Source organism: Diadema antillarum, unplaced genomic scaffold (genome assembly GCF_040938485.1).
Source record: "Diadema antillarum isolate AM-2024a unplaced genomic scaffold, OU_Dant_1.0 seq00000660_RagTag, whole genome shotgun sequence".
Classification (NCBI taxonomy): Eukaryota; Metazoa; Echinodermata; class Echinoidea; order Diadematoida; family Diadematidae; genus Diadema; species Diadema antillarum.
In genome coordinates this window covers 17,660-27,907 of record NW_027271572.1, presented here as the reverse complement: position 1 = coordinate 27,907, position 10,248 = coordinate 17,660, and the positions used below count along the sequence as shown (strand labels likewise).

At 38.5% G+C, this 10,248-nt stretch overlaps 1 protein-coding gene across 1 annotated transcript; it reads left to right on the top strand.

Annotated features, from left to right (window-relative positions):
* Positions 1 to 7,768: 7,768 nt before the first annotated feature.
* Positions 7,769 to 10,248, top strand: LOC139736657 (novel acetylcholine receptor chaperone-like). The gene is made up of 2 exons (XM_071647406.1): positions 7,769 to 7,933; positions 9,703 to 10,248. The coding sequence occupies exons 1-2, from the start codon at positions 7,823 to 7,825 to the stop codon at positions 10,111 to 10,113; spliced, it is 522 nt and encodes a 173-aa protein (XP_071503507.1). The 5' UTR covers positions 7,769 to 7,822; the 3' UTR covers positions 10,114 to 10,248.

The following is a 10,248-nucleotide window of genomic DNA, read 5'->3' as shown; positions in this document are numbered from 1 at the left end:
TCCCCCCCCCCCCCCCCTCCCCATTTTATCAAAGTCCATGCTTGGGGTTATGTGTAGACATTTTACATGGCTTTGACTTTTGTGGAATCCCATATTCATTTTCAGGTACATGTATGATATTCAATTTTGTTAGTACCCATAGTTATCTCAAAACAAAGCTAAACAAAAAAAAAAAAAAAACGAAAAAGTTTTTTGATTACTATGATAACTTATCAGAGTAATAAAAAATCTTTTTCTTTTTTTGTTTAGGTTTGTTTTGAGAGACATGGCAATTTACAGGAGGATAAAGAATGTGTGTCATGAAAGTAGGATTTTATGGTATCTCATATGCAAAGCTCGCAATGTACACACACACACAAAAAAAGAGTGTTATTTACACAGCTGTACCCTCATCATATTGAGTGGCGTTCGACACATACTAGTATTTGCTTGCAACGTGGTTCTGGCTGTCATTTTAATGACCATGAAATCCTTGCTTGTGTGATGCACTATGTTATTGGATGTATTGGCAGCATGCCCTAGCACAGACTGTTTGTCTGAAATTGGCAGAGTCAGTGAGACTAATTTATAGAGAATAGAGATTGTCAAGCAAAAATTTGGTACATGTTCAGTGAATGCATTCAAACTCGTTTAATGCGTTGAAGACTTGTCCTGAGTATACATTGTACTCAGGCAGATGTCTATGAGAAATGTGTGTTACAGCAAAATCAGCTCTTCCTCAATGGATTAAGTGAACTTCCCTTAGATTAAACTTTTTTTTTTTTCACCTGGTGAAGCTCAGCAATAATCTCAAGAGTCGCATGCATCAAAATTTAACGAGGTTTGATGGTATTATGCCCAAGAAAATAACAAAGGTAAATTCCACAGCACTGACGGAGGCTATGATTTTATTGAAGGTTTTGTGCTACGCAAATGAGCAAACAACTGGTTTCACAGTCCAGTTTTTCTTTCATTCCCCACATTCTTAGCCGATTTACTTCACCATTTCTTCAGATCATACACTGAGTGATTAAACCAAAGTGATGATGTCACAGTCTTTCGTTAAAGCTTGAGTTGGAACCAGGTGTGCACATAAACACTTGGGCCAGGTGACGTACGTTGTGTAGAACCTGTTTCTCCGGCAATAAATGGCTATGATATCACACTTGGGTAATCTTTGCTGTTCATTGTTGGGTTTGTGTATTCTACATTCTACCTTGTTGTCGTTGGTTTTTATTTTTTAACCCTAACTAGGCCGGGGGGGCCTCCGAGGCCCCCCCCTCGACGTTCCGCGCGATGTATCGCAATCGCAAAAAGCTATCACCGCGACGTTTCATGACTTTTTTCTTTCGAGTCTCCCGCATCTTTTGACACCAAATTTGCGACGCCCGGGCGCGCGGATCCGAAGTTACGCATAAATATGTACATGCATGTCAGACCAAAAATTGCTCAAAAACATTAATTCGTGTACAATTTCAATGCAAACTGTGCTTACTGGCAAATTTCATAAAAGCATGATTATTTGGGTGTTTTATTGATTAAAATCAATGAATAACATATTTTCTTGTTCGGAGCGATGTCGCGGACAAATTTCATCGAAAAAACAATGAAAAACATAAAGTCGAAAAAACAAAGAAATACATAAGAAATTCAAAAAACAATAAAATACTTAAGAATTTTTTCTGATATCAAAATTTTTTTTATTACATTTGCTAAGGACACTAAAAAGAATATTTACACAAAAAATGTGCCTGTTTTGAGCTTATTTTTGTGATTTATACCAAATAGTCTGATTTTATGCATCATCATGCATAAATTAGCATAATTTAGCATAAATGATGATTTTTTTGAAAAATTAACTTCATGGTATTTTAGATTACATCATAAGCAGTGTGTGTGCCAATTTTCGTCGCGATCGCGCGGTCAACGGCCGAGATCTGGAGGGGGGGCCTGGGAGGCCCCCCCCCGGCTCTATCAACTACCTACACATAGCCCGGCCTAGTTAGGGTTAAGTCACAGAGACTTTGAATGTCTTCATGTCTTCAATTCTCTAATGTAGGCAGATATCTCAGTACCCAGTCTTTATCTAGCATTTGAAAGAATATAGTGTTTCTGTGTTGCTTTTGACGGTACATGATCATGTGTTTTGTTTTTGTGTTTTATTTGAAAACATTCATTGTCTTGTTGATTCATGTGATGCGTGTCTGATACATAAACTGTGCTTCCGTAAATTTTGTGCAGAATTGCAGTTTAGTCTACAAAGTTGTATGTATTTGAACAGGTAAATTAGATGGACTTTAAGAAGTTTATGAACAGTTTTACAAAAGCTCTAGCATGTTACATTTTGTCTTGGAATGAGTATAGGTAATGGTCGTTATGCTTTCTATGAATGTTTACATATCGCGTAAATGTAGAATTTTTGTATGAGTTTAGACGATGGTGGAAACAACATTTACAGTTGGTCACAGGTTGTGTAGACAATTTTACTTTACTTTACTACTGTATTGTAAACTGCTTGTTTGTGTGTGTATTTCATTTACGTTTATGTGTACTTATCTGATAGCTCCATCACTGTTTGCTGATGAGAGATTTTTCATTCAGACCATTCTGCAATGCAATCTGTTTGTTACAGTCATGTGGTGATCTGTGTCTCTCAACTTTGAGGCATGAAATCACCAACGTGTTAAAAGCGAACAACACTGAGCAAAGCTCATGTTTTATTGCCAACATTGCAAATGAAATCCTTGAGTGAATGCTCTCTTCATTGATAATGTTTAGGTTGTATCTGCAATAGCTGTCATTTACTATGTTGACTTTGATTCTTTTTGTACATGTCTGTATTCACATTTTTTATGCGCAGGGGGAATAAATATAAAGAAATCGCTGAACTCTAAATGTAGTGGTGTATGTTTTGTCACTACACTACAAGTTATTGTCATATCTATCTATCTATCTATCTATCTATATACATGTGTGTGTGTGAGTGTGTGTGTGTGTGTGTTGTGCTGTAATGTCTCAGGAATGGTAAACAACTTCAACTTCTCATTTACAAATTGACAATGTGTTTCCCGTATTGATATACAAACATGCATACATACACATCATATCCTTTCTGTAAACATCACAAAATTATATATGGAAATACTGTATGTATGTGTATATATGTATATATACATACATATATATAATTATATATATATATATATATATATATATATATATATATATGTGTGTGTGTGTGTGTGTGTGTGTGTGTGTGCGTGTGTGTGTCTGTGTGTGTCTGTGTCTGTGAGATATACTGTAAAAGTGGATATTTTCGTGTGACTAATTTTTCGCGCTTGGCCGGGTCGGAAGAGTTTCGCGTGTTTTTAATTCCGCGGAATCAAGACATCACGCACAGGCACATATGGCAAGCAAAAATATTCGCGTGCTTTTATTTTCGCGCTAGTTTCTGGTTGCACAAAATGCGCCAAAATTTGAACACCGCGAAAATTTCCACTTTTACAGTATAAGGTGAAGTGGGCTTGGGCTCAGCCTCCTACGTTGTGGGTGCTACATTATTGTATCCCTGAACAGAGTTCAGAGAATATGGATTTGGCCTCGTTGCGCGTCCGCCGCAGAGATTTTCTTGTGAGCGCTCTACTGGCTGCAGTTCTTTTTAGATCATCTTGAAGTTTGGCAGGAAGGTGTATTATGGTAAGAGTAAAGACAAAGAAGCCTATTGTTTTTGGTGATGGTGCCCTCGCTTGTTCCGTCTTTATACATGAAAAGGTAAATTTAACAGGGTCTGCTTGTGTGTGCAACGCTGGCCTTGTTTCTTGACCGATTTTTTTTCAAATTTAGTATGTAAATATATGATAGTCAAATCTATACACCTATACCTAGTGATAATACTGCCCTCACTGTTCCACCTTTTACATGGTCAAAGGTCACCCGATCATGTCAAAATTTGCCAAAGTGTTATTTATGCAATAATTTGATTGTCACTCAACAGATTTTATTCAGACTTGCTAGGGAGGTGTATGGGTGGTCATTCTACGTGAAGGACACAACAGTCTGTGGTGACGGCGCCCTCAGTGTTCCGACTTGGATGCCATGTCACATGTCTTTTGTGCGCTGTATCAGCCACATTTTTATCAGATTTTCGTCAAATTTGGCAAAAAGGTGCATTATAGTGAAGTGAAGATGCCTATTGTTTTTGGTGGTGGCACCCTCGCTTGTTCCGTCTTTATACATGAAAAGGTAAATTTAACTGGGTCTCTGCTTGTGTGTGCGACGCTGGCCTTGTTTCTTGACCGATTTTTTTTTTTTTCAAATTTGGTATGTAAATGTATCATAATCAAATCTATACACCTATATCTATATACCTATTGATAATGCTGCCCTCACTGTTCCACCTTTTACAGGGTCAAAGGTCACCCTGATCATGTCAAAATTGCTTATTTATGCAATAACTCGATTGTTACTGGATTTTACTCATATACAGACTTGCTAAGGAGGTGTATGGGTGGTCATTCTACATGATTCTACAGTTTGTGGTGATGGCGCCCTCAGTGTTCCGTATTATATTATATTTATTATATTCCGCCATATCCATATTATACAACATTCTGGCCTAAAAAGTAATCCAGATGGGGTATGGGAGACGGTTTCGGGGGATACATGTGCTCGAACGGCACATGACTGTGCGAGTGCTCTAGTCTTTATGTATAGTGTGACGGAGGAATGACTGCTCGCAGACGTTGCAGTAGGCCCTATGTTTACTAATAATTATAGCCTCTAATTCTCCCGAGCTTTCGACCGAGTTACCGGTCTTTTTCAAGGGCTTGATGTAAACACAAAAGCAAAAAAGCAACCAATTTGCATGGAATATACATTTGAACAGAATAAGGCAAAAACAAGGCAAAAGGCATTAAAAGGTAACCAGTGTGGTTCCACTTATGTTGGTTTATGTATTCCAAATGATTTCATTGCAATCATTACCGCTGTTATTGCTTCCAAATACTTATACTGCTACTTACTACTACTGTTCCATTATTTTCACTGCCAGTGTATGTCATAATACTGCAGCTCCGTTGTAGTGGATGTCATGTTGCTGTCTATATCCCGTTTGATTTTCTTTTCCCTTTTTATGCCTAAGCCTCGAAGTGGTGCCGGAGGCATTATGTTTTCGGGTTGTCCGTCCATCCGTCTGTCCGTCCGTATTTTGTGGACAGTGTAACTAAAACAAAACATTTGAGGTATCCTAATGAGACTTGGTATGTATAAAAACATGCATGAGTGGATGAAGTTGTGCCTATCAATTTTTTTGTGCACATGCTCAAGGTCAAAGGTCAAAGGTCAAGGTCAAATGCTCAAAATTTCACTAATTCCCTTATACCTATGCAATGACTGAAGGTATTTTCTTCAAACTTAGTGTATACATGTATTACCCAATAGAGATTCAGCTGGGAATTTTTTTTTTTTTTGGGGGGGGGGGGTGCCAAAAAGGTCAAAGGTCAAATATCAAGTGAAAGTGCTGAATATCTCTTTTTCCTCCATATTTCGGAAGTGGCCTAAGGTATCGTGAAACTTAGTACATATATTTATGCATGTCTGCTAGACAGTGATTCTCTTAGGAAATTTAGGGTTATTGGGTCAAAGGTCAAAGGCCAGGTTAAAATGCTAACAATCTACTATCTAAAATATGAATATGAATATTAAGTTGCGATCTTAACAAATTTTCATTTGTAGAGGGAGACAAACTGAAGAAACTCAAACCTGAGCCTTTACCCCTCTGAATAATATCTTTCTTTCATTTATCATATGCCTTGTCCGCCTTGGGCTTAACATATCAATGTCGGAATCTCGGAGCTTGGGTATTTGTTCCATGTTCATCGTGTCACGGCAACCAGGGACAGCCTGGTGGTAGTGTCGCTGCCCGGAAAGCAGTAGATGACAGGTTCGAGTCCCACTGGTTCCTTTTTTCCGACATGTTTGTTAATTTACAGATCAGCAGTTGCGATCTTAACAAATTTTCATTTGCAGAGGAAGACAAACTGAAGAAACTCAAACCTGAGCCTTCACCCCTCTGAATAATATCTTTCTTTCATTTATCATATGCCTTGTCCGCCTTGGACTACTTAACATAACAATGTCGGAATCTCGGAGCTTGGGTATTTGTTCCATGTTCATCGTGTCACTGCCTGCAACCAGGGACTGCCGGCAACCAGGGACAGCCTGGTGGTAGTTTCGCTGCCCGGAAAGCAGTAGATGACAGGTTCGAGTCCCACTGGTTCCTTTTTTCCGACATGTTTGTTAATTTACAGATCAGCAGTTGCGATCTTAACAAATTTTCATTTGTAGAGGGAGACAAACTGAAGAAACTCAAACCTGAACCTTCACCCCTCTGAATAATATCTTTCTTTCAAACTTTTTTCCCCATACCTTGACAGTAACTAAATGCATTAACTTATAAAAGGGTCAAAAGTCAAGTAAAAGTCCTCAAATCCCCAAATACATACTTTTATAGAAAATATGGCCCACCATCCAATTAAACCTGGTTCAAGGAAAATAAACATTCAAAGTATTTGTGACAAACCTGTCATTTTAATATTTTGCCAATTATGTGAAACTGTCATCACACATTGTCTAGATGTAAGTATAGACCTATTAGGAGAATCATGCTTTGTGGCGGAAGTATACCAGTCGCCATATCAACATTTCTAGTTTTATTTTGCTTTGTTTTTGCCTTATTGTGTTCAAAATGTAAGCAAATTGGTTGCTTTTCTACTTTTGTGTTTACGTCCCAAGCCTAGCTTGAAAAAGACCTTTAACGTGGTCGAAAGCTCTTGATAATTAAGGCTATTAGTGAACATACTGCAACGTCTGCAAGCAGTCATTCCGCCATCACACCTAGTACATTATGCTGTATATATACATATATATACACACATAGATAATATACACTATATACAAACATAATACTTACACATAGAAAGAGATAGATAGATAGAGAGAGACAGACAGAGAGAGAGAGGTTGAGGGTTTTGATTCTGTTGAAACCTTGCTTTTTATCTCAAATACTTTTCATGATATATGGTACTATGATGTCTTTGAAAACACATTGATGAATTAATGGATTAGTTGAAAGTGGCATTTGTAATATTTAGTGTCCTCTATTTTAGTATCATTTATTTATTCATTTATTCATTTATTTATCTATTTATTTATCCATCTATCTATTCATTTATTCATTCATTCATTTATTCATTTATTTATCTATCAATCTGCCTATCTATTTCTTTTTGAGGGAGTCAGTGGGTGTTAGGGAAAGGTTTGATTTGTATATACTCATTATATAGGGCATACAGTATGTGAGCATTCTCCGTAATTAATCTAAATTTAATTTAGCTTTACCACCTCAAAAAGAGAGTTCATTTAGAGAGGACCTTATTCAGATTCACGATGAAACAAATTGAGTAATACAGAAATGAATGATATTACAAAAGGATGTAAATTTCCATCAGATCCATAAAGTCTCACTGAGGGTTTCAAGCCTTTCATAAAAACAGTGAAACAAAACACACACTGACATTTTTTTTTCTGAAAATTCTCATAAATTATGTAAAAGTTTTGACATTGCGAGGTGATTCCCTGGCCCAAAAGAGGTTGTTATAATAAGAGCCCATACTGTAGGCCCTACAGATAGATCGGAGGTGTCTCGAGACCCTGTAAGCTTACAGGGCCAGGGCCTTTGACAAAGACTATTAACATTAAACATAGACAACAACAACAACAACATCAACTGTCCATGCATGCGCCTGGGTTATGTTCTCCTTTTCAGTGAGAAAGATTGACCGAAATGGCGTCTAAGCTGACTGTTGTGCTGTCTGGTGTGCTTGGAATGTTCTTCCTGTATGCAGGTATCTGCAAATTATACCCAAACTTAGATCAGGATCTCCACTTGTCCATGGTAAGCTGCAGTAGAAAATCCGGATTGATGAAAAGTCGAAGGTCTTACTCAGTCCCACGTGCTCTCATTCGTGCTGTGCTTCCATCTCTATATCTACATTGTAACGCTTGTTTGTTCTCGTGATAGTGCCTAGTAAAGTCGGGCTAAACCATGTAAATTTACCTCCCATGATTTATGTAACAATGCAAATGGCAATTGAATTAATGCCAATGTAATTTATGTGCAATGCTAATGGTTAATGCCATGGTCAGCTCAGCCGGCGTGGCCCCGCCCCCGAGCTAAAACCTAAAATTTGTTTTCAACTCGGATTTTGTAGCGAGTAGAGACAGATCTTCTCGTAGATGTTTGCTATGCAAAATTAACGTCATTAGTGTCAAGTAAATTTTCAACCAAAAACAAAACAAAACAAACAAACAAACAAACGCATTTCAGCTGGCCAATAGTACAATACTACAACTAGCTAGCTAGTAGTAAAGTTTAGTAAACTTAAATTACCTGTAAAGTAAAACTGTAGAACTAGCCCGACCAGTGCCAGTGGGCTGTGTATAGTTAAATTTACCGGGTACTGACTTATACTGTAACATAGAACATCACCTATAAATTTACTGTGACCTAGACCTCCTACATATGCCTAGTATACTTTTAATTGATATTGCGTACCGGTACAAATTTTACTAATTAGGCCTTATCCGAAAAATTCCTTTTTTTTTCCTTGCACAGGTCTTGCAGCTGCCTTCCAAAATACAGCGTCATTCAATATAATCAACTACATGTCAGGAGTACAATTTTACTATTTTATAGTATTTATCTCTTTCCCTGAATAGTTTAACTCAACTTGATAATTGAACACTGAAGAAGATTTGATCTGTGTTGGCCCTATGACGGTATTTGTGTAGCTAGCAGCTTAGTAGTTTGTAAGACAAAATACTAATAGTCAATCGATGGATGCAGATATGGCTGCTGCTTGTTGTTTGTGCTGATGCTGTGACTGCATCAAGTGTGAAGGTGGTGACTTGCGGGTGCGTGTGCACTTAATGTCATTTGTTGACAACTAAACCAGCACTAGCACTTTATTATAGTACCATGGTATTAGTAGCAGTCTAGTAGCAGACGGTCTACTCGCTACTTTACACTTACAGTTGCACAGCGCAGAACCGAGTACCAAGCGCCATTATAATTGTTAACTATACACAGCCCTGAGTGTCACTGTATGTACAGCAGCAAGCTGCACACATACGGTGTGTGGTCGGGCTGCGTCATTGTTGACTTTTTACAAATTATACCATGATGGTTTGAATAGTGCCCAGGCAAGGATAGGTGCTAAATTAATGTGATGGTCTGGGGCCATGTACCCATAAGAAAATATCTGTGTTGTCTCATTCATATATTCATTGTCTACTGAAGGAAAAGGGAGCATGCATGCTGTATGGAGGGTTCAGGAATTGCAGCATTCTGGACTGTATTGCCATGTACAATTATTAAAAAACAAACAAACAAAAGAAATAAAAAGACAAAAATGGGAGTGGGGGGTGGGGCTTGTGTGCCCCCCCCCCCCCCTTTAATTTTGTAAAGGCGCCTCGCCTTTACGGAATTCCTGGAGGGGTTTTTTGTAGGGACAGAAATGGCAATGCCACTCAAAATACAAAGTGGCCATAGACTTCAGTGAATCTCAAGAGAGGTGACTACAGGTAATTAAGCCGCTATAAAAGCTTTGGTAAAATTAAAAACTCAGTTATCTCCTTTTCTGCGTTTTTCTCTGTGCCTTCCAGAAAAAGCATTTTGTGAACTATGCAAGGGTTGCACCGCTCCGAACTCAGTTCAACGTCCGTTTCAAGGCTAGCCAATATCGCTCAGGAATCGGTAGCTTGGAGATTGTTGGAGGCTTCGGATTGCTGTTCATGACAGGGCCCTCAGCCAGGTGCGTGGGCTTCGCCATGCTGATATTCGCAGAACTCTTCATGATTCACTCGTACATAGCACTGGGTGATCCCCTGCAAAAGTATGTTCGCCTGGTCGCCGCTGCTGTGCTCTTGGTCGTCCAGCTCTGCTTTGAGAGATGGTTTTCTGAGGGTGAGGAAAATGGGGATATGTCTGTGCCGAGCGACAGGGAAAAAAAAACAGCGCCCTCCCGACACAGGAGTCGTGAGAAAGCCAAGCAAGAGAGCAAGAAAGATAGCTAAGACATTGACTGCTAAATAAATACCCCCTTGTCTGGAGTTTAATGCCATTACAGAATACCATCAATCTAATATGATGCAAGCAAAATAAACTCAGAGGCCCGAATTCACAAAGGTAGTTTAAACTAGGTTTACAGA

What these genes read in the sequence shown, in the direction of transcription:
- LOC139736657 (XM_071647406.1), top strand. Translation starts at nt 7,823, where the DNA reads ATGGCGTCTAAGCTGACTGTTGTGCTGTCTGGTGTGCTTGGAATGTTC. An exon ending in AGGATCTCCACTTGTCCATG is followed by an intron (nt 7,934 to 9,702) that starts GTAAGCTGCAGT and finishes TGTGCCTTCCAG; the next exon opens with AAAAAGCATTTTGTGAACTA.